Raw genomic sequence first — 24,258 nt, forward strand, 5'->3', positions numbered from 1 at the left:
CTGGGATTCTTCATGTCGTCTTTTTACAGCTGCATCCACTCCTTTCTGCCCTTTCTTCATTTGCCTCTTTCTTCATTTCTGGCAACCATTAATCTGTTCTCCAGCTCTTTAGTTTGGTCATTTCAAGGATGTTATTTATATCAATGGAGATACAGTATGTAGCCTTTTAGAATTGGCTTTTTTTTTCTCTTTCCACTCAGCACAGTTCTTCGGAGAGTCAGGCAGGTTGTTGTTTGTACAATACTGTTACTGAGCAGATCAGGGCCCATCCACGTGGTGCCTTGGTCAATGACCCAATAGTTAATGCTGGAAGAAGCAGGTCTTTATTTACAACATTCCAACCTTAGGAAAGCTTAGAGCACCTCAGTTCAGAGCTCTCCTTTCCTATGAGACCCAGCACTTCCCATGCTCCCCACCAGGCTAGTAGCCAAAAACATCCCCAAAGTTCCCCATGTCCTCATCTGTGCAGGATCTGGGACATGTTGTTATCAGCCTCTGTGTAATAGTTCAGAAAAGAATGTGTCATGTTACTCCGGATCATGGTGAAACTCAGGAAAGGCACAGATCTTAAAGGTCCAGGTAATATCCAAGTGCAGCAGATCAGGATTTTGCAAGGAAATTCTTTGCAGCTCCAGAGTCAGCTAGAGCAGGCATGATCACAGCAGCAGCATCTCCTTTCTCAACAGTCCAGGCTGCATGGCCTCCTTCCTTACTATAAACCACAGAGCTGCTTGCTTACTTCTCCCTTCTCACTGCTCTCTTTCAAACTGCATGGTCAAGAGAGTGAATGGCTGCCGTGCTTAGTTTAAATCCGGCCCAGAGCTTCCACGACCCGTGTCTGACTCCTCCCACAAGGGCTACATCTGCCAGTTCTGCATATCTTCTGTGTTTCTCTGGTTGCTATTGTCTATCTGGGCAGTGTGGCCCTTGCACTGCCTCCAAGCTCTCACAGGTGCAGGAAACTCCCTGTTACATCATGGGTTAAAGTCATGTCCATTTCCCTGGACCCCATCACGCACCAGTGGGGCACACACAGCTTTTTAACATAATTATGAAGCAAGCCAAGTTGTCATAGATATGCAAAATCTCCCAGTCACTGTGCTCTGCTTCCCCACTCACCAAGCCTGGTTTATGGGGAGGGTTTTGAGGACTTTTTTCTGACCCCTGATCTACCCCCATTACAATACTGTAGTTCATTTCTTCTTGTTGATGAATGGTGTGGATGTAATACAGTTCATTTAATCATCCATTCATTGAAAGATATCTGGAATCTTTTGACTACTACAAATAAAGCTGCTATAAACATTTCTGTACGTGTTTTTAGGTGAACATAAGTTTTCACTTCATTAGGATAACTGCCTTGGAGTACAATTGCTAGGTTGTGTGGTAGTAGTATTTTTAGTTTTTTAAGAAAACTGCCAAGTTGTTTCTAGAGTATCTTCACCATTTTACATTCCCATCAGCAGTTTATGAGCAATCCGGTTGGTTAGCATCTTTGCCGGCATATGGTGTTCTCACTACTTTTCACTTTAGCCATTCTGATAAATGGGTAGTGATGTGTCAGTGTGCTCCTAATTGGCGTACCCCTAATGGCTAATGACATGAAACATCTTCATATCTGCTTACTTCACTGCTGAATATTCTCTTCAGTGCAGTGCCTATTCATGTCCTTTGCCAGTTTTCCAACTAGAGTGTTTCTCCACATTTAAGTTTTTAGAGTTCTTTATATAATTGAGATGCTAGTCATTAGGTGGTTACGATTTCCACATATTTTCTCCCACTCAGTAGCTTGTCTTTTTATCCTCTTAATAAAGTGTTTTATAACAGAGCAAGTTTTAAAATCTTGATGATGTCCAACTTACCAATTTTTCCTTTTATAGATTATGCTTTTGGAATCAAATATAGAAATTCTTTCCCTAGTCCTAGATCGCAAAGATTTTCTCATGAGTTTTTGTAAAAGTTTTATAGTTTTACATTTTATCTTAAATCAATGATGCATTTTGACTTAATTTTCATAGGAGATGTGAGACTGAAGTCATGGTTTATTTTTTTGTTTGTGGATAGACGTTCACTTGTCCTAGCACTGTTCGTTGAAAAGTCCATTTCCTCCATTGAGTCTCTCTTGCACTGTTTTCAAAAATCAGTTTGGCATATTTGTGGGAAGTCTAATTTTGGTTTCTGTATTATGTTTCAATGATCTATGTGTCTATCTCTCCACAAATACCATGCAATCTTGATACTATAGCTGCATAGTAAGTCTTGAAATTGAGTGAAAAGATCCCTCCCATTTTGGTTGTTTTCCCAATTTGTTTTTGGTATTCCATTTCCTTTGCTTTTCCATGTAAATTTTAGAATAACTTTGTTTTCATATAAAAATCACCTATTGGAATCTTGACAGGAATTGAATTAAATTTATATGTGAATTTGGGGAAAATCAATATCTTTACTAACTCTTTCCAGCTTTTTAGATCTTTTTTGATTTCTTTTATCAGCATTTGCAGTTGTCAGCATGTGGGTTTGTACATCTTTTGTTAGACCTACCTAGGTTTTCATTTTTTTAGCAATTGTGAATGGTATTGTATTTTTAATTTCAGTGCCACATGTTCATTGCTAGTGTATATAAATATGATTAATTTTTAATGTTTATCTTGGGTGTGTGACCTTGATGAACTCACTAATTCTAAGAGGTGTTTTGTAGATTCCTTGGAATTTTTCCATGTAGGCAATCATGTTATTTACATTTAAGGACAGCTTTATTTTTTTCCTTTATGATCCGTCTGTTTCTTACTTCCTTTTCTTGCCTTATTGCGCTCAATGGAACTTCCAGCCCAATGTTGAGTAGGAGTGGTGAGAGCGAACATCCTTGCCTTGTTCCTAATCTCAGGGGGAAAGCGTTAGATCTCTTACCATTGAGTATAATGTTAGCTGTAGGGTTTTTGTTGATGTTCTTTATCAAGTGGAGGAAATTCTCCTCTATTTTTATTTTCCAAGGACTTTTAAAATTACGAATGGGTGTTGAGTTTTGTCATATACTTCTGTTTCAATTTTATAATCATGTGAGTTTTTCCTTTCAGCCTGTTAATGTGGTGGGTTACATTGATATTCTGGTATTGAACCAGGCTCATATCCCCCAAATAAACCCTATTTAGACATGGTGTGTAATTCTTTGTATATATTGCTGAATTTTACTTGCTAATGTTTTGTTATGGATTTCACATTTATATTTATGAAGATCTTGGTCTGTAGTTTTCTTTTTCTTTTTGGCATTTGCTTTGGTTTTAGTATCAAGGTAGTAATGGCTTCATAAAGGAAACTGGGAAGTGTTCCCTTCTTTTCTATTTCCTGGAAGAAACTGTATAGAATTTATGTTAATTATTTAAACATGTGATAGAATTCTCCAGTGAAATATCTGGACCTGTAGGTTTTTTGGGGGTAAGGTATTTAATTACAAATTTAATTTTCTTACTAGTTATCAGGTTATTCAAATTATCTACTTCATTTTGGGTGAGACTAAGCAGTTTGTGCTTTTTGAGGAAGTGGTCTATTTCTTCCAAGTTTTCAAATTTTTGTGTGTGAATTTGTTCATAGTGTTCCCTTATCAATATTCAATGCTTTGCCAGTTGTCTGAACCTTCAAGGTATTCAGAAACGTTGAATATGTCATCACTTTTCAGTTCCGTGTAGAAATCTCAGAACATGTGATCACTCTAATCTGGAAGGAAGCCTCTTCAGTGTAGTACACAGCTGTCACCTTACGGTTTTGCCTAACGTATCTCTGTATCTCCGGAGTCCTGGGTCTTCCTTTCTGTTAGTTTGTATCTGTCAGTAACTTCCTTAGAAGGGTGTAACAGAAAACATCTTATTCTATGCTCACACTTTACTGATAATTTGGCCTAGAATAGAATTCAAGGCTGGAAATTATTTTTCTTCTGAATTTTCAAAATATTTCTTCATTGCCTGCTTGTTTCTGGTATTGCTGGAACTATTCTGATTTTAATCCTCTGTATGTGACTTGGCTTTTTCTCCTGGCACCTGCCTGGATCCTACTTTCATCACCAGTGATCTGGACCTCAGCATCACGATCTCTGGTGCATGCCTATTTTTATCCATTTTGATGAGAATATGGTGCATCCTTTCAACCTGTAAATTTCATGTCCTTACATTCTGAAAAACATTTCTTGGGTTATTTCTTCATTATTACTAATTTTTACAATTAGTTGGAAGGCCATGGTTCACTTAACCGGAAAGGACCCTGAGGTAAATCAGCTACACACCCAGACATTTTAGAAAATACTTTTTTCTGACATCAAAATTTGCTTACTTAGGAATAATCACTCTGTGGTTTTAACCTGTTTTTCCACAGACTCTGAGACAGAATATGAAAATAAGGTTGATGTAAAATGAACAGTTTATTTTAAAAAAAGCCTGTGGCTAAGAACAGGCAGCCTGAGCCACAGAAGGGCAGGGAGCCTGATACGGTGCTGAGGGTCGGAGTACGGAGTTAGATAGACTGCACGCAGTTCATGTCTTGGCATGTCTTGGTTCCCCCACTTACTTGCTGTAGAACTCTCAGCAAATTACCAAGTCAAATGTACCCAGTACATTTCACAGGTGAAGGCAGGGACCATGTTTGTGTTGTCCACTGTTGTATATCCAGGGCCTAAGAAGCCCGGCATGGTGGCACTTAGTGCCATATCAAATAGTGTATTGAAGGAGTGTGTTGAGAAAGAAAAAAAGAGCTGCCCTGACATTCAGAGGCTGGCCTGTACTCACAGGTAGACCATAGAACACGTTATTCTGTTGGGCATAAACAATTTCACAGAATACCAGCCTCAGGCAAGGGTACTCTGAGACCACAATAAAACAAGACAAAGCAAGACCACCACACAATTTTGTCTAAGTGTAGATGAAGACAAGCTCACCGCGCCACCCACAAAGTGCCACTCACTCCCTCTCTTGGTCCAAAGGAGTTACTGCTACTTCTTTACTAATTGCAGCTTTATTTTTCTGTCTCTTTTCCTATAGATTGGATTTATTGAGATATCCAGTCATAGAATTGCCTCTGCCTTCTGACAGCATCCAATCTAAAGCAAATCCTTGCTTTCTTAGACTCTCTTCAAGTCACCCTGCCAAATCTATGATAAGTTTTTTTTTAACACACTCTTAGTAAGACACTTTGTGATACCAAATGGTTTGTTTGCACTCACTTCAATGAATAATAAACACAGTCTGTTTATAGTTCTCTTCCTAGTGGTATTTGACTTAAGGGAAATGACAATGTGGTTGAAAAAAAATAAGGAGATAAGCATTTTCTTTTAGGAGTTGCTGTGAGTAGCAAATGGGTAATTAACCTACCAAGATACCCTGAGGGTGTTTTTGGTGGCAGGCGCCATGCTAGGGACAGCAAATACTGAGAAGAACAAGACCCAGGAGTTTGAACCCATGGAACATGCAAAGTAGAACATTTATGAACCAATTTAATGCTGTTAGCATTATTATAGTGATATATATCTCCTATCAAGATATTATAGGACCATATGTAAAGAAGGAGCATCTATTTTTTTACCTATAACCTCCAGAACTGTAGGATAATAAATTTGTGTTGTTTTAAGCCACAAAATTTGTGATATGTGTTATGGCAGCAATAGAAAACGAATACAAGATGCTCCAGCTTAATCTTTAAGGTGGAGAGTCCCAGGCATAAGCAGAAGTAGACTAGTTCTTGTGAGGACTGTCCATTTGGGCTGTGTGCTTAGGGATGTGACTGGGATTGTCAGGGTAAGGTCCTGAAGGGCCTTCTTTCCATGCACATAGTTGGAAATAATCCAGGAGGCGACCAGAGACCTCTGAAAGATTAAAAGCAGGGGAGTGGGACAAAATCAGATTTGCCTTTTCAAAGGATGGATTGGAGTCTGGAAGTAAGATGAATGGGAGACTGTTTACGAACCCTGGGCAAAAAACGATGAGAGGCCTTCTTCAATCACCTACTATAAGATCGCTTTGCTGATTTCTTGTAACTTGGGTGAGAACGCTTGGAAAAAACATGGTTGTATTCTTCAAATACTTGAAATTCTGTCCTAAGAAAGAGTTGTTAGACATGGTCTGTGCTGCTCTACGCTCAAGGTATGAAGTTACAAGCAAATACTTCGTGTACTATCAGGAAGCACATTCCAATTGGAATGGCCTAAAATTAGCATAGACTTCTTCACAAATAATTATGCCTTACTTTTTTTCTTTCATCTGTTCAACGAATAAACGAGCATTTAGGACGTGGCGGACATTAGGTATGATGGTGAACAAAAGAGACAAAGGGACTCTCCATGTGGTTTACTGTCATTTCTACGTGTAACGTGATACTGTTCACTGATAACTTTTAGGTAACCATTTCACCAAGAACCAAGTTCCCAATCAGGATATCCGAAACGTGGGCGAGGCTGGGCTGGAGTGAACACTGGCCGGAGAATATCGGTAAGGAAGAGAACCCAACAGAGGAGTTGGAGGGCATGTGTCTCAGGCATCGCCGTACCAGGGAACCTGACCTTTTCTCCGGCGTCCCGGCAGCCGCCACGCCTCTGGCCCGCCCCACCACTCGCCTGGGCCCTCCCCTCTCTCCGTCCCCACCCACCCCTTTAACTCGCAACTCTCAGGCCGCGAGATTTGGATCTCTCCTCTCGCGAGATCTTCACAGAGGTGTGCCGGCTTCTGTGGCCGTTGGAGTGGGTCTCCTTCTGTTGCGGTGTTTCGGCAAGTCCAGGTCCTCCCCGGCGCTATTGAGTAGGTTCTGGGAACCGAGACCCGGGCTGCTGTCGCGCGGGGGTCCCTGATTAGGCACTGGGGCGGACGTTCTGGGCTGGGGCCGGCCTCTGGCCACGTGCGCGCCGCGTGTGCGCCGCGGGTCCGGGGTCCCTGTGAGGTGTCACCAGGGGGAGGTGGGATCCGGGTGGGTGGCCCGGGGGCGCGGCGACCCCGTCCGGGGACTACTGTAGCTCCTGTCCCAGGCTCCAGAGTGTCGGAGCGGCCCCGCGCTGACCCCGCCCTGGGCCCGCCGGGGTTGGCACTCGGGTGACAGCTGAGGTCTGCCGCTCGAGAGGGTCTTGCGGATGGGAGACTCCGGAATTCGCTTCGTTTTGATATTAAAGAAATGATTTATTCTGTGTTACCAAATGGAATTGGTTTTTCTTACTTGCTGTATTACGAGGCTTAGTTGTCTTATTCAGAGAGACAGAAGAAAGATTTGTATAAAGAAGTGATTAGGCAAATGACAAATCCCACGATAATCTCTTTTTAAAATCAGGGCATACAGCATAATGGAGTATATGACAGAACCCACCGACCGCACCCCTGGACACATGTGAGTCACGCCCCTTTCCTGTCCCCTTTAAAGAAGTTAAAGTGAGCCTGAAACCCACCAACTTTGGGGGACGCTTTTGTTTCTAAGGGGGGAATTCTTTGTCTTAAGTGAAAGAAATGAAAAGCCTATTTCCTGGGAAAATAGAATTCATTTTTCCTTGGAAAGTTTGTTACTGCAAATATTTTCCTTAAGAGAATATATTCACCATATATTCTTCTAGGTTGGCATTGTCGAATAGCATCTGCATTAGCCACATGTGGCTAAAGTACTTACGATGAAATGAAATGAAATATTCAGTTCTTCAGTCTAGCTAGCCACATTTCACGTGCTCAGGAACCATGCGTGCCTGGTAGCTACCATATTGGACATCACAGATTATAGCACATTTCTTTTGGACAACATCAGTGATTCTTAAGCATTTTCTGCCCCCAGTATGCTTAGGATCATGACACTCCCATCAGTTATACTGAATCACTAGACATGATATAATACTCTTTCCATCCTTTGAACATTTTCTGCTCTGGGTAAGTGTTTACATTTTGGCAGTCCCTGTGCTATACTGAGGCTTTAAAAAAATTGCCTTTGACTTATAATGCTGCCTGATTACTGTTAGAAATAATTTAGACTCTCTAGGCCCTTTGGACATCAACCATATCTTGAGGGTTTTTGGAATTTTGGTCATCCTTTCTTTTTTATAATCTCAGTGTTTTAAGATTCTTTACCTACTACCCCTTTGAAGATTGTTTGTTTTCCTATTTGCTTCTTTAAGAGTAGAGATATTAATGGCCCTAACATGAAGGATTTTGTTTGTTTGATAGTTTTTAAATTTAACCAGTGCATTTATGAAATCTAATTTGTAAATTTTATGCTTTATTTATTTAAGCTTGTGCTGCGAATGTGGTGTTGCAATTAGTCCAAATCCTGCCAATATTTGTGTGGCCTGTTTGCGAAGTAAAGTAGACATCAGTCAAGGCATTCCGAAACAGGTCTCCATATCCTTCTGCAAACAATGCCAAAGGTATGGTGTGATACTGTTCATCCTACTCACAGTTGAGATTCTTGTATAGGATGTGCCGAGGTTACCAAGGTACATGAAAAAAGTGCATGTAATTGAGATTTAGTTTTATTTATTCTTGTGTTGCCAAAGATTTTAGAATTTGTAATTTTGTAGTGTACTTTTTAATTTGCCCTGCTAATCTGGTGAAGAAGGTATAGAGGTATTTGAATCTGTTCTGTTTCTGTTAAGAGACTAATAGGTTCGATGTATACAGTCAATAGGTAACAAGCTGATGTGTTTAAGAGTGAAAACAGTTTATTAAGGACATCCATCTGTTATTACTATGAAAGATTTTTTCCCCCTCAGTCACTAGAAGATATGCATGATAAAAAAAAATCATCTTATGTTTTAAGTAATATAGCAACGTCTTTAAAAAAATTACATCTATGCATGTTCCCATATAACTAAAATCACAATAGTTGATGGGAAAAAAAGCTCACGTATCCGTAATGGTCTGAAATAAAGACTGTATTTGAAGGCAGAAGACCTTCTGAAATTGTTTATATTCCTTATTTATTAACTTTAGTTACTGCCATAAACTGCTTATGTCTGCCTGGTAGGCCATTGAGTAACACAACACTGCCCAGTGAAACTTTGTATAAAATTATATGCCTATGATTTCCCAAATGGGTTAGGATTGTAGCAGTTCTTAACTTTTTGAAGGGGGAGGGGTTTGTGAATCTTTGCACATTTGAAAAGTATATAGCCTCAGAAAAATACTTAACACATGTACATACTCATATATAAACACCTGAAAGTTTGTGCCGTTTCAGGGGGTTAACATTTTGCAAGCTTTGTGAGTGTAAAGCTTAATCTGTTATAACTATTTTCTATCTTAAAAGCATGGTGGAGTAAAACACTGGACAAAGAATCAGGATACCTAGGTTGTCTTGGATTTCTCACAAATTAGCTTTTTTAAACTCTTGACCAATTAACCTCTTTAAGCATTAATTTCCTTATCAGACTGAAGGGGCTTCATTAGATGGTATATGAAACCCTTTCTGACTCGAAAAGCATGCTTATAACAATGTAACTTGTATAATATTTTTGAATGAACCTTTAAAAGTATGCTGAAAAAGAAAAAGGATCCACATAACACATTTAAAAGTACTCTGTATTTAACAAGCATTTATTGGGCACTTACTCTGTGCCAGGCATTGTCCTAAGTCCTGGTGGGCTGGGCTCAAAAACTTATAGCACATGCATGAAGGATTTCAGTTTTAACTTAGATGTTATGTAAGATTTCAAAACTTGAATTTTACAGTTAGAATTTGGAAAGGGAATTGAAATAGGGGAATAATCTGAACTATTCTGGTACATAGTATGAGGTATTAATTTATCTTTTTTGTGTGGGAGAAATAAACAGTTCTTAAGCATTAGAGATATACATTATAAATCATTTTAATGCTATTTTAAGATGATTTTTACCTGTTTTTCAGAGCATAGATTTAAGGAACTTTTGGTCATTTTGACAAGCACACTAGAATTCTTATGGTACTTGCAGATCAGCTTTTGCAAATGCCCAGAATTTTACCTTTTTAAGTAAAGCTACTGGTCTAATGGAAAGTTTTCTAGAACTACTAAAATATATTTGGGTTAAGCGCTTCAGATTAACCGTGTGTTATATTTGGCTAATAATCAGTGTTATATCTGATATGCAGATGGAAATTTTTGTTTTTCCTTGAGAGATCCTGGGTTTCAGTATATTGTCTTCTCTCAGATATTTCCAGCCACCAGGAACTTGGATACAATGTGCATTAGAATCCAGAGAACTTCTTGCTCTGTGTTTGAAAAAAATTAAAGCCCCTCTGAGTAAGGTAGGTCAAATAGCTGAAAATTTTTCTTGTAGGAATCTTTTTAATCTCTCATTTTTCGTAAATCCTTATATAAGTAGGTTTTTCAAAAGTTACTATTAAATGTTACTGTTGGTAAGCACTCCACTACAAATACTGTTCCATTTTTAAAGTTAAATATATTTTTTTTATGGAAATGAAAATAAGTCTGCTTTAAAAGATTTAATATAGAGTCAAATTTGTCATTCATTTTTCAGAAACCTCTTAACATGCAATAATTTGGGGGGAAAGTATATGTATAAAACTACTGCTCAACTTTGTCTTTTTCCTTTTGTTTTAAATTTTTATTTTGTAGTGTTTTGTCTCTTTTTTCCTGTGTTCCTGGCAATTTTCTTAACTTTATCTTCTTGTCTTTGTATTGATTTTTTTCCCCAGCACTAATATTGTTAAGTGTCAGAGTCTTGATGTATTCTGAGGGTTTGTTAATAGGTTTTTTTTTTAAACATTTCTATTTCCTGATTTGCCTTTCTCTGTTTTTTTTTTTCCTCTGGAGTCAGTTTTTTGTATAACTTGGTCTTTTTGCTCTTATTCTTTAGACTTTTGTCAAATGTCTGGTGAGTCCCAGTGTGGTAATGGCTGGAGCCAGGCTGGGCAGAGGGGGGCAAAGAGGGTGGAAATGGGGGACATCTGTAACAGTGTCAACAATAAAAAAAAGTTAGCAAAAATTAAAAAAAGGAAGGATACATTGTTTTTTTTTAATCCTCATCTGAGGACATGCTTAATTGATTTTTAGAGAGAGAGTGGAAGGGAGGGGTATAAAGAGGGAGAGAAACATCTATGTGAGAGAGTAACATCGATTGGTTGCCTCTCATGTGCACCCCAACTGGGGACTGAACTTGCAGCATAAGTATATGCCCTGACTGGTTTATAGGATGATGCTCCTACCAACCGAGCCACACTGGCCAGGGCAGGGACACAGTTCTTAAGATTAGAGATGTTAAGTATACTTGTAAGCTGTCCTGGAATAATAAGGTATAGAGGGAAACATTTGTAAAACTGCAAAGATACAGAATAATTGTCTGGGAGATGTCCTCGAGAGGGAGGAAAGAGATAGGATATAGCATACCAGTGGAAGAATACTTTTCTTTGTTCATTCAACAAATACTTGGCACTTATTCTTTACCAGCCTATTTTGGGAGCCTGGAATATTTCACAGAACAGAACAAAGATCTCTACTCTCTATTGGGGCATTCTAGAGATTGGTCTTGATAATAGGAGCACAGACATTTCATTTATGATAATGGAAAAGAACGTGTTGGCATGTGGGAGCTTCTGGAAAATCTCTTCTGATTCTTTTTTAAAATTGTGAAGACAGATGCATGAGCAGTAGTTATTGAGGGAAAATCTATTATCAGGTGTTTGAGAAGAGGGGAAGGTATGAAAAATACCTCTGGGCAAGTGGGAAAGTGTACGAGAATGATGGATGGTTGCTGGGCAGGGCTGAGAGTTACTGTTATAGACTTAAAGAATAGTGTGATGTACGTGTGTATTTCTCTAGCCACATCATCTGCATAGGTAAGGCATAGAGCAGGCAGACCACTGGATTTAACTGATTTAGCCAGATGACTAATGTAAAGTGAGAGAGGGACAAGGCAATTGAGTGTATACATGGGAATGAGTGATGATTGATCTTGAAATTAAGCTGGGATAGGATGGAAGTGAGTAGATAGGGATGGGAGATAGTGAAAAGGTGGTAGGATGAACAGTTTGTGGATTTCACTAGATTGAAGGGTTTTTAATGTCCAGAACTAGAGAGAATGAGCTGAAAATGTAGATGATAGTCAGATGTTTGGAATTGAGTGGGGAGAGGCGGGTGAGAGATTCAGTTAGTTACACGTAGGAAGGACAAGGTCTTGTGGGGAGAGGAACTCAAAAAGAAGCGAGAGGCTAAGGTATTTGGGGGATTATTTCTGAGGATATTGAAATCATTAAGTATTAATGTTATTGAAAGGAGTGACTGAGCCATGATGTAAAAATCTTTGAGAAATGAAAGCAGTGACCCAAGGATTAACAGATGGCTAACAAAGAAAGAGGTGGTTAAAAAAAATAAAAAATAAAAAAAGTCCTGGCTGGTGTGGCTCAGTGGCTTGAGCACTGGCCTGTGAACCAAAGGGTTGCTCATTCTATTCCCAATCTAGGGCACATGCCTGGGTTGTGGGCCAGGTCCCCAATTGGGGGCATGTCAGAGGCAACCGACAGATGTTTCTTTCCCTCTCTTTCTCCCTTCCTTATCCTCTCTCTAAAAAGTAAATAAAATCTTTAAAAAAAATTAAAAACAAAATAAAAAGAGGTAGTGACATAGTCCCAAGAGTTCAGGTTCAAACCTAGCTGTATTTAAGGAAGAGGCAGGGAGAATGGTTTGGAATAAGCAGTTTAAGGACAAGGAGGTTACCTCTCTGGCTCATGGTCCAATAATGGGAGGAAAGTGAGAAAAATATTAGTAATTACTTTAATTAGCTGCAGAGAAACAATGTATGAGGTTTGTCCAGAAGGTATCCAGCCATGTAATATGAAAAATGGAGATTTTTATTGAAGAAGATAGAAAAAACATTGTACATAGCACAATGATGCCACAGTCCCTTTCAAAGTAGGCACCTTGGGACCTCACACAGTTCTCCCAGTCGCCATCAGCTGTTCTGTAGTATTTTCCTGAATCTCACTGATGGTCTGAAATCTCTTCCCTTTCAAAGGTGACTTGAGTTTATGGAAAAGGCAGAAGTTTTGAGGCAAGAAACCTGTGCTGTAGGGGGTCTGAGTCACCTGGGTGATTTGATGTTTTGTCAAAAAACTGCATGAGACGTGATGCATGAGTGGGCACGTTGTTGTGATGAATCTGCCAGTCACCAGTTGCCTTTAGCTGTGGTCTTCTGAGTCATCTGAATTGTTTCCATGGAGGAATTTTCAAGCTTAACGCAAAATTTGATGCAGATTTGTTGCTCTATTCTGTCAGTCATTTTGAATGTGATGGCCACACAGTACATGTGCTCACTCAATGACATCTACCACCTCCACTTACTAGTACAGTGAAGTTGTCATTGTTCACCCGTGCACATTCCAGTCCACTCTTCTTGGCTGCCAGGTCACACCAGTGTTGTGCAAACTGTTCTCATTATATTAACAATGAGGACTTTTTCCAAACAGACTTCATATATAATCAAGAGATCTAGAAGGTGAAGGGAATGTTCTGTGAAAAGATTGGGGATTCAGGAGGTTTTGTTGATAGTGATTGTTTAGTTCCAGAGTGTTAGATGGGACAGAATAAGGAATATGTGGAACCATATGGAGTTTGGAGTGTGGGCGATGAGGGGTGACTGAGGTATTTGGGACTGTGGTAAAGAAGGATAAAGGTCCCAGTAAACCTGACTAGTCCTGGTTGTCTGAGGACAGACAGTTTGGTGAGACTGTGTTGGGCAATGGTGAAGTAGAGCTCAAGGATCCTCCTCCATTTCTGCAGATGGAGGTTGGGGGCTGGGTAAAAGGCAGTCTTAGTGTCCATGGGCTTCCTCTCAACCCCTGCAGATGAAGACTGAGGGAATAGAAGCTGCCTGTCACCCTCTGTGTGTGCTGTGGCTTGTTGACTTCTAGGGTTTGCTTTGAGGGGCCAGTGGTATGAGGAGAGTTTCACCCTGGAGGGCTGCAGCTACACTAACTAGTCTAGCTCTCACCAGACAGGGCTGAATTAAATTATCACCTGCCCACTGATGTCTCCCAAATCTGTTTTCTAGAGCTCACCTTCCTCTGTAGAGTTCCAGACTAAATATTATGTCTTATTAGGTGAACATGTTCACTTGGATATCTCATAGATTAATCCTCTTAAATGCAAATGTCTGGAACCAAATGCAGCATCTTTTCCCTATTAAATCTGTTCTTTGTGTCATAAAAATAGTATTATCTAGATGCCCAAGCTGGATACTTGAGCATTATTCTGTTGGGTTGGCCAAAAAATTTGTTTGATTTTTTGCATAGGATGGCTCTAGTAGCGCTTAGTTGTCTTTAACTTCATTTGAAACAATTTTGTTAGACTGTATTATGATAGCTGTCATATCAGTGTACATTAAAAAAAATGAAGAAATTCGTGAATTTTTGTGTAGTCATTTTAATATTGAAGATGGAAGAACATATGCAGCATTTTTGGCATATTATGCATTATTATTTCAAGAAAGGTACAAGTGCAACTGAAATGCAGAAAAAAAAGATTTGTGCAGTGTATGGAGAAGGTGCTGTGACTGGTTGAATGTGTCAACAGTGGTTTGTGAAGTTTCATGCTGGAGATTTCTGCTGGATGATGCTTCACGGTCAGGTATACCAGTTGAAGTTGATAGTGATCAAATTGAGACATTAAGAACAGTCAATGTCATACCACATGGGGGATAGGTGACATACTCAAAATATCCAAATCATTGAAGTTATTGGTGAAATGAAAAATGTGTCTTTTATTTTACAGAAAAGCTAAACAGACTTTTTGGCCAACCAAATAAAATCTGTTCTTTTCCACCTTCCATATCTGGATATTAAATCCTATAGATTTTGTATCTTAAATAGCTCTTGGATCTCTTTGCTTCTGTTATTTTTAGTACCTCCCAGTTCAGCTTGCTTATAACTCCTGCCCAAATTATTGAAACAACCTCCATTCTTGTTCTCTCACCTCCTTCCTCAAAACATCCACGTTAGCAATATTGAGCTCTGTTCAGCCTCTCACATACAGCAAACTGTTCTTGGCCTCTGCTGATCCTGCTTGTTTAGCAGTGCACTGGTGTTACGGATTTAATATTCAGTGCATGAGGTGCTCTCTAATGAATGTTTATTCCTTATTTTTTTTAAAGCCACACACTTTATATTAGAGAGATAATCCAAGTAGAAACTTGTGTTCATGAGATTTCTGGTGGATGGTGAGGTCACAACGTCTTTGCTTCCTTATAAAAAGTATAATGTCCAAAAAAAAGGTCCATTGAAGACATAGTATACTATTTTAGGGAAAAGGTTTTTATTTTTGTCCTATGCAAGTAGTATTTCATTTTTACTTGAATTATATCTGTTGCACTAATGTAGTTGTTAGATTGTGTTTTTTTTTGCAATGTCCAAGTCATTATGGATGAAGTAAGACATTCAACAGACTACTGAGTCAGTGGAGGAAAAGGGATAGCATGACTTTTCTCTCAAAAGGAGCAAAGCGTTGGCCCTTGCCATGACCGGCCTTTATTGGGTCTCAGCACATTACATGATGGTCCTTTTTCAGAAAACAAAGGAGCCAATGCCGCTGATCACAGCACAGAAGAGGGATATTTGCAAATGAAAAGGCAAAAGTGGTTGAACTGGTTAACTCATCCTTGGAAGGTTTAGCGTGGATTTTAGGAAGTTACTTTGCAGTAAATGTTCTTAATTCAGGGTGAGGGAGTTTTTTTTTTTAGCAAGAGCAAGACTCATAGTGGCCTAGGCACATTGCAGGCCTCATTCCCCATGGGAGAACTTATCTGTGGGCGTGAGTCCTGTGCGTCTGGAGTGGGAGCTGGGCCCACGCCACGCAGAACAGTCTCCTACATCCTTTTATTTGTTGTTTTTGTTGCCATACCTTTTTATGATACTTTTTTTTTACTGGTTATGTTGGGTAGTGATACTAATCACAGATTCCTTAAAGATCTTATGAAATTTGTTTATTAATAAATTGTTCTTTCATATTTTTCTCCTCATAAGGGAACTCATGTTTTTTCTGTTTGTGTTTCATGGAAGGTCCGGCTTGTAGATGCAGGCTTTGTTTGGACTGAGCCCCATTCTAAGAGACTTAAAGTTAAACTGACTATTCAGAAAGAGGTAAGCTGTGCATAATTTCTCAGTGTGGTTAAAGTGTAGGCAGTGATAATGAAGGGGCTGTTGGTAAGTTATTTTGTGACTTGATAGCTTAAAAGTACATGAATACATTCTTAATTTTAACTCTTTGTTTTCTTTTGGATCATTGGCACAGATGATCAGATCTTTCATAATAGCAGCCATTGCTTATAGTTAGTGGGCTAAAGTAATCTTTTCAAAGTTACTTTATTAGAAAAAAACTGAAGTAAAAACATGAGCCAGGGCAGTGCTTCTCAGACTTGGCTGGTTATCGTGACTCACAGTAACCGAGTCAGAGTGGGTTCAGCTGGTTGGGGGACACAGGAACGTGTATGTGTAAAAAGCTCCCAAGGTGATTTCAGGTGATTGGCTATGTTTGGAAACAAATTAGGAATGTTTTCTTTTTTGATAGTTTTTTGTCTTATTTTTTCTTCTAAGGATAAATTATATATATACACACATATACAAATATATATATATATATATTCTGCAAAAAATTCCTCATAACCACTTCAACTAAAGGTAAATTTGAAATGTTAATATAGTAAATGTTATGAATTAAACCTATATGTCTCTCTTGAAATAGTATAACTTGTGACTTTACATTTAACTGATTTATTGTTGATATTCTCAAAGCATTCAGGGAAAAATATTTTGAGTTAAACATTGAAGTGTCTCTTTAAGAAAAATATTTGTTATTAAACAGAAAGGAAAGAATGAAGTAGTATGATTGTTGTTGTTTTTTTTTAAATCAGGTGATGAATGGCGCTATCCTTCAGCAAGTGTTCGTGGTGGATTATGTTGTTCAGCCCCAAATGTGTGCAGATTGCCATAGAGTAGAAGCTAAGGATTTCTGGAAGGCCGTGGTCCAAGTGAGGCAAAAGGTGACGAGAGAAAGATGATGAGTGAATCCTCCAGCTCGTGTTTTTTCTTTGTCAGTTATAAGCAGCTAATAAAACCTCCTTTCCTATCCCTTTTTTCTAAATTCTTAATGCCCCAGGGATTGTCTAGGTCCCTGGCTTTTTCACCAGGGATCTTGAGAAATAGATGGTTATTGCATTGTAGATAATCTGTAAAAATTATTTTAGTTTTAAAAATCAGTGTGCCATATCTATGGGTGACTTTTCTTGCATTTCATCTATTAATCTAATATTGTATTTATGTTTAGACTTTGCACAAAAAAACTTTCTACTATCTGGAACAGTTAATTTTGAAATATGGAATGTATCAGAATACACTTCGTATCAAAGAGATTCATGGTGAGTTAAAACATAAAGGCATTTGAAGTGATGTCAGAATCCTTTAATCACTGATCTTGTATATCTTGAGAAAAGTGCTAAGAAGTGTGGTCTTGGTCTTTAAATGGAGAGGAAAAATGAGTATCAGTTATGTCTCCTGAAGAAAATCTTGTAGGCTTTGTATCCGACCTGAGTGTATTATCAGTAGATATGAGGTTAATAGTCTAAATTGGTGAAGCATGGCTTAGTGAATCTGGTTTTAGAAATATTCTCACTATCAGTGAAGATTTCCAAAAAAAAAAACCAAAACCCAATTAGTACAGGGGCACGTATTATAAAGTATAGTTTATACACTGGTAGAAGCAGTGAGACAAAACCTTGCTGCCTGTTTAACATAGTGTCTGACTATTTGTGGCTAGCCACACCTTTGTTCCGGGTAACTTTGTTTTGAGTAACTCTTGGTAGTAAGGAGATCCAAATATTCTAGCTAAGGAAGCTGTAAACACTTAACTATTGTTCATCACTGTGGCAGAATTATTATCACACAGAATTTTTTTTATAGCAAAAGACATGGATACATTTCAGGACATACTTTGTAGTCACTTTCAAAACCAAAAATATTATAAGTTTAACCATTTCCCTCCTTTTTTTTTTATCCAGAAGAGTTAATTCCCCCCGCCCCCCATCCCCACAGTGGTTCTTGGTTTGATTTAAATGAATGTTTTGTTTCTGTATTTGTACCTGTTTTTAAAATCATAAAAATTGCAACTTGGAAGTATATATGAATAAAGGATGGCTATGTCCCTTTTATCCACTTGTTATTCCTAAAGGTAGCCCCTTAAAACAAGATAGTGTGCTGTGTACTCTGTGTACATTGTGATAAAATTGGTTTCTCTCCTGTGGGATAATTCTGAAATATTCTGTGACTTTAACATGTTACGTTATATAGTTGGAAACCTTTCCATCTCACTGTATATGATTCTATTTAATTATTTTTAACCACTTTTGTGTGCTTATTAATCAATGTCTTTAATTTACTATATCCTATTACCATATATTTTGCCATATATAATGTGTACTTTCTTGCCCAAATTTTTGAGGGAGAAGTAAGGGTGTGCATTATACCTGAGTATTATGATTACATGGCATAAGCATGATAATCCCGTGTATAATGCGCACAAAAATGTGGGTGCACATTATACATGGCAAAATACAGTAGTTGGCTTATGTTTCATTTTCTTTTTTGCTGCAGCAAACAATGCCGACATAAATGCCCGTGTGTTTGTATATTTAGTGGTTTTTCTGTGGCATTGAGTTCAAAAGTTGGAATCACTAGATGAGTATGCTAATCCTAAATTTTGTGTGTACTGCTAGATTGTCTTCCTAAATAGTGCCATTTTACAGTCCCATCACTTAGGAGTTTACATTTTTCTCAAACTCTTGCCAACACTGCATAAGATTGTATTAGCCTTCTAATTTTTGTTGTACTAAAGGAGACAATAATGGCATCTTGTTTTATTTTGCATTTCCTTCATTACTAATGAAGGTTAACATTTGCGTATGTGTATTAGTCATTCATATTTCTCTCCAATGTGAATAGCCTGTTCTTCACATATGTATTTTCCTCATTTATGTTATTATTCAGGATATCAGTCTCATTACTTGTGTGTGTGTGTATGCATATAGAGAGAGCGAGGATGCATTTGGGAGTATGTGTTTGAGCATGAGCCTGAGAGAGCACATACTTTTTGCAATGTGTAATGTGCTATTAATTTTCCTTCTTAGTTATGTAGCTAGGGCTTATGACTTTTGTGTCTTACAGAGGAAAGTTTTCTATACTCCCAAGATTGTTTTTTAAGAGTCTTGTGCTCTACTGACTGAGCCAGCCAGCTACACCTCCAAGATTATTTTTTTAAAAGTAAATTATAGTTTGTATTTTACTTTTGGATCTTTAATCTTACCTGGTAGGAGTTTTTCCCAGAAGGTTAATTTGTATTGTCTTATAAACTACTACCAAATAGTCTGTCTTTTCCCCACTGATTTGAAATACCTCCTTATTCTTACATGCTAAATTCCTTTATATACATGGTTCATTTGTGGTTAATTTTGCCTTATTGCTTCTACCACAATATAAATTATACTTTTTAATGTCTACTCCTTACTAAATTTTTTTTTTTTTCAAAACTTGATTGATAGTAAGGGCTTGGATTCTAGAACCAGAATTTGTCAGTTTGAATCTCTGTCCCATCAGTTTTTTGCTGTCTGACCTTAGGCAAGTTCTTTAACTTCTTTGAGCCTCGGTTTTTCTATCAAGAAAATAGGATGATGATAGCATCTCCCTCATAGGAGTACTGTGAGGATTAAATAATATACGAAGCATTAAGAACCATGTTTGATGCATAATTACTTGCTCAGTTTTTTCCTATACTTCAGTGACATTTTATAGTTTTTCTCATAAAGATTTTGAGTGTTCCTTGTTGGTGTTTTGAGCTATTTTATACTATTTGTTACTGCAGATGGCAACTTTTTCATTACATTTTTAAATTGATTATTGCTAACATATTGGAAAGCTATTAATTTTATATGTTGATCTTTCTGAGATTTCATAGTATCATTAGTAGTTTACAGTTGGATACTCTTGATTTTTAGGTAAACAGTTACCTGTTAACAGTGATAGTTTTATTCCTCATTGTGTTTTTATTTTAAATATTTTACTGTGGTTTTGATTTACATTTCCCTGATTAGTGACAGTGAGTGTTTTTCATGTACTTGCAGGCTATTTCATGTTTTCTTTAGGGAAATGTCTATACAGTTCTCCTTCCCGTGTTGCAATGGGGTTATTAGATCTTTTGCTATTGAGTAGTAGGAGTTCCTAATATATTTTGGAGATTAATCCATTTTAGGTATATCCCATTTGCAATTACTTTCTCCTATATTTTAGGTTGTCTTTTCACTGTATTGTTTCTTATGCTGTGCAGAAGCTTTTTAGTTTGTTGTAGTTCCTCTCAGTTGTTTATTTTTGTTTTTGTTGCCTGTGCTTTTGGTGTCATAGCCCTGAAGTCATTGCCAACACCGATGTCATAAAGCTTTTCCCCTCCCTATATTTTCTTCTAGGAGTTTTATAGTTTCAGGTCTCAATTTGAGTTGAGTTGATTTTTGTATATGGTATAAGACAAGTGTCTATTTCACTCTTTTGCATATGGATATCCATTTTTCCCAATATCGTGTATTGGAGACTGCCCTTTCCCCATTGTGTATTTTTGGCTCTATTGTTTAAAATCAGCTCATTGCATATGTGTGGATTGATTTCTAGACCCTCTATTCTGTTCCATTCGTCTATAGGACTGTGTTGATACCATACTGTTTTGATTTCTGTAGCTTTGTAATATATTTTGAAATCAAGAAATGTGATGTCTCTACTTAATGGTGTCTTGAATTGCAAAAGTTTTAAATTTTGAAGTCCAATTTGCCAGTTTATTTTTCTATCTCTTGTGCTTTTGGTGTCGTGTTTAACAACTCTTGTCTAATCAAGATTTCCTTCTATATTTCTTTCAAGTATTTTATAGTTTTAGCTCTTACATTTAGGCTTTAAGTTAATAACCCTTTTGAGTTACTTTTTGTTCTTGGTGTGAGAGAAGGGTCTAAATTCATCTGTTTCACATGGATATCCTACTTTCTCAGGGAAAAGGCTATCCTTTCCCAAATGAATTGCCTTGGATCCTCTGTCAAAGATCTGTTGACCGTAAATGTAAGGGTTTATTTCTTGGAATTTGAGTCTGTTCCATAGCTCTACATACCCATCCTCACGCCAGTACCACACTCTCTTGATTACTTCAAGTTACTGGGTTGTGAAATTGAGAAGTATAATGTTCCTGATAACTTTATCTTTACAATTGTTTTAGCCACTCTGGGTTGTTTTGGTTTCCCAGTTAGCTGAGTTGTTTGGAAGAATATTTCTAAACATTTCTTAGCAGGTAGTTTTACTTTTAGTTATTCCTTTGTTGCTGATTTTTAATGCTATTGCATTGTGATCAAATACTGTTGTCTGTAGTAACTTCTACCATTTTGAATTTATTGAAGTTAAAAAAATCTTAGTACGTAATTATTTTATGAATTTTGGATTTTTTTTTAAAGCATTTACAACCAGTAATTTTTTTTTTTAATTTATTCACTTTTAGAGAGGGGAAGGGGGGTGGAGAGAGAGAGACAGAGAGAGAGAGAGAGAGAGAGAGACACACACAGAGAGAGAGAGAGAGAGAAACACATCAATGTGTGGTTGCTGGGGGTTATGGGCTGCAACCCAGGCATGTGCCCTGGCTGGGAATCGAACCTACGACACTTTGGTTCTCAGCCTGCGCTCAATCCACTGAGCTACGCCAGCCAGGTGAACTTTGAATTTTTAAAAATTGTATGTATTATTTCTTGGGACTGTGTTCTGTAATCTCAAATTAATCTTGAAAGTTGGTTATTAAGTCCTTGTATTGTGGATTCAGTTCTATGAATCCTTCCTATTTTTGGTTAGTTTGGTCATTTTGGCTTTGATAGTCTTATCCTAGTCCCCCACAATGATTGTGCATGTGTTAACATTTGTTAATTTCTTTTGAATAGTTTTTTTTTCTGCATCTCAGTGGTGTTATTAGGTGCATTTCTATTGTCATTTTGGTAAATTGTTCCATTTATTACATAAAATATTCTTCTATGTCCTGTTTAGTGTTTTTCTCCCCTCCTGTTGACCTTAAATATTATTGTTTGAAATTAAATTTATGAACCTTATTTTTGTTAGCATTTGTCTGATTTTGTTAAATAATTTTTCTTATATGATATCTCTAATACATATATTTTCTGATAATTTGATTTTTAGTATACATTTAATTTGCTATATAGTCGTTAGTATATATTTATATTAAATATTTAATATATTTGTTATATATTTTCTGATAATTTGATTTTTAGCACACATTTAATTTGTATAGTTGTGTTAGTAGAAGATAATTTTATTTTGCAGAATTATATTCATGTGGCTTTTTTTTTTAAAGATGGACTGGATTTCTATTATTCTTCAAAGCAGCATGCTCAGAAGATGGTAGAGTTCCTTCAGTGTACAGTCCCCTGTAGGTATGTTCTGAACCTAAATGTAATTAAGTCCAAGGAGCTGGGAGTGGGTATATTCACATCTGTTCTTCAGACTGAGACAGCCTCTCGTGTTAAAACATTTAAAATTGTAGTGGGGATACTCACACAATTAATAAGCATTTATTGGATTTAGTAACTTTAAGGAAAGTATTAGCCCAAGAGCATGTAAGAATCACTTTGGGGATGTACACCTCACCCTGTGATAACAAGCACTATAGTACCGAAGCACTGATTGAATGTTTTTAAATAAGAGGGAAGAAAGATGGGGTAGAGAGCTTTGGGGAAAGTTTAATGGAGGAGGAAGGACTTCAGCTCCTAAAGTGGGAAATTTTCAGAGGTAGAGTTTACATTGAAAAATGAGATGAGTGTGAACAAAAATTTGTGGACATTAGTGTAGCTTTTAGTGGATGCTGTTTATAGGTTAGATTGGCTGAGGCAAAGGCGCGTTTTGGAGATTTTTAGTAGATATGTTGAAAATAGTTAGGGTGTAGTCATATTGATGAAAGTTTGGATGAAATTAGGCTTCACCATAGCAGACATCAGGATGCTGTTTCAGACCTTTGACAGTGATTTGATTTGGTGAAAATTGATATTCTGAGACTGTACAAATAAGGCATTTGTCTTTTTATTACTATTAACATTTTGTCTTCATAGGTACAAAGCTTCACAGAGACTAATCTCTCAGGATATCCATAATAACACATACAATTACAAAAGCACTTTTTCTGTGGAAATTGTTCCAATATGCAAGGTACTTTCTCTTATTTAATTAATCTATGTCTATAAAAGAGTGCAAGTAATTAATTGGTTTATATGTAATTACTAGTTCCTGGTTTCCTTCTGGGGTTGGTTAAAAATTTAGAATAACTTCCTTAAGTGATTTCTAACACACTCAGCTATGTTAAAAAGGTGTTAAAAGTAATTATGCTTAAAATTAAAATTGGCATACCCTTTATTTTGGTGTACTAATTAAAAGGCCTGTTTCAGTTTTTAATGTCCTTATTCCTTAAAATTTGTGATCCTAGTGGACACGTGACAATGCTATGAAACTTTGAATACAGGAAATGACATTAAAATAAATATCAGTGAACCACTTTGGAATATGTTCAAATTGGATTTTGGCTGGATGAAACTAAACAGTATTGTGGAAATGAAGCCATAGAATCATTTTTGTGATTTAAAAACATAATCTGAATAACACTTAAAATTTAGTTTATCATTTTATTTAATTGTACTAAGGTAAAACCCTTCTTCAAAAGCATAAGTGGATTAAAATTTCAGCAAATTATTATTGAGGATGTACTGTATACAAGGCTGTGTGTTAAGGATTATGTATCTAGAGGTTTCTGTCATATAGGAATTTATAATTGATATTTAAATCACTAATGATAAGTGCTATAATTTATTGTGAGCATTTTATATAAGTTAACATCTAAGTATAGACATATCTCGGGTACTTGTTGGCTTCAGAACTTGTCAAACCGTGTACTCGATGCATTTTGGTGAGAAAAAAATGTTTCAGCGCTTGGCACTTGCTCAGGACTCCCTGTACTTGCTAGAACTTGTATGAGTCCCGATGCTGCTTTGCAAGAGAAAATTCTTCATAATTTGGTACTCGTTGGTTTCGGCACTCATCACAAGTATCAGAACAAATAACAATGAGTACCCAGGTACCACTGTACTTGAGCGTATTTCACCTTTTTACATCTCGTAATAACTGGGTGAATTGCACTATCATTTTGAAGATGAGGAAACTGAAGCTTGGGGAGGGTAGATGACTTGGCCAAAGTTACATTACTACAAA

At 37.3% G+C, this 24,258-nt stretch overlaps 1 protein-coding gene across 1 annotated transcript in view; it reads left to right on the forward strand.

Annotated features, from left to right (window-relative positions):
• Positions 1-6,647: 6,647 nt before the first annotated feature.
• The window catches only part of NMD3 (NMD3 ribosome export adaptor), a 29,431-nt gene continuing 11,820 nt past the window's right edge, over positions 6,648-24,258 (forward strand). Inside the window, exons 1-9 of the mRNA XM_045851952.1 lie at positions 6,648-6,773; positions 7,294-7,350; positions 8,234-8,368; positions 10,128-10,224; positions 15,988-16,068; positions 16,839-16,967; positions 17,252-17,342; positions 22,358-22,436; positions 23,109-23,205. Of these exons, the coding sequence (XP_045707908.1) occupies positions 7,307-7,350; positions 8,234-8,368; positions 10,128-10,224; positions 15,988-16,068; positions 16,839-16,967; positions 17,252-17,342; positions 22,358-22,436; positions 23,109-23,205 (753 nt within the window). The 5' untranslated portion in view covers positions 6,648-6,773; positions 7,294-7,306. The remainder of the gene's footprint in view (positions 6,774-7,293; positions 7,351-8,233; positions 8,369-10,127; positions 10,225-15,987; positions 16,069-16,838; positions 16,968-17,251; positions 17,343-22,357; positions 22,437-23,108; positions 23,206-24,258) is intronic.

Source organism: Phyllostomus hastatus, unplaced genomic scaffold (genome assembly GCF_019186645.2).
Source record: "Phyllostomus hastatus isolate PE091 unplaced genomic scaffold, TTU_PhHast_1.1 phas_contig_86, whole genome shotgun sequence".
NCBI classification, from domain to species: Eukaryota; Metazoa; Chordata; class Mammalia; order Chiroptera; family Phyllostomidae; genus Phyllostomus; species Phyllostomus hastatus.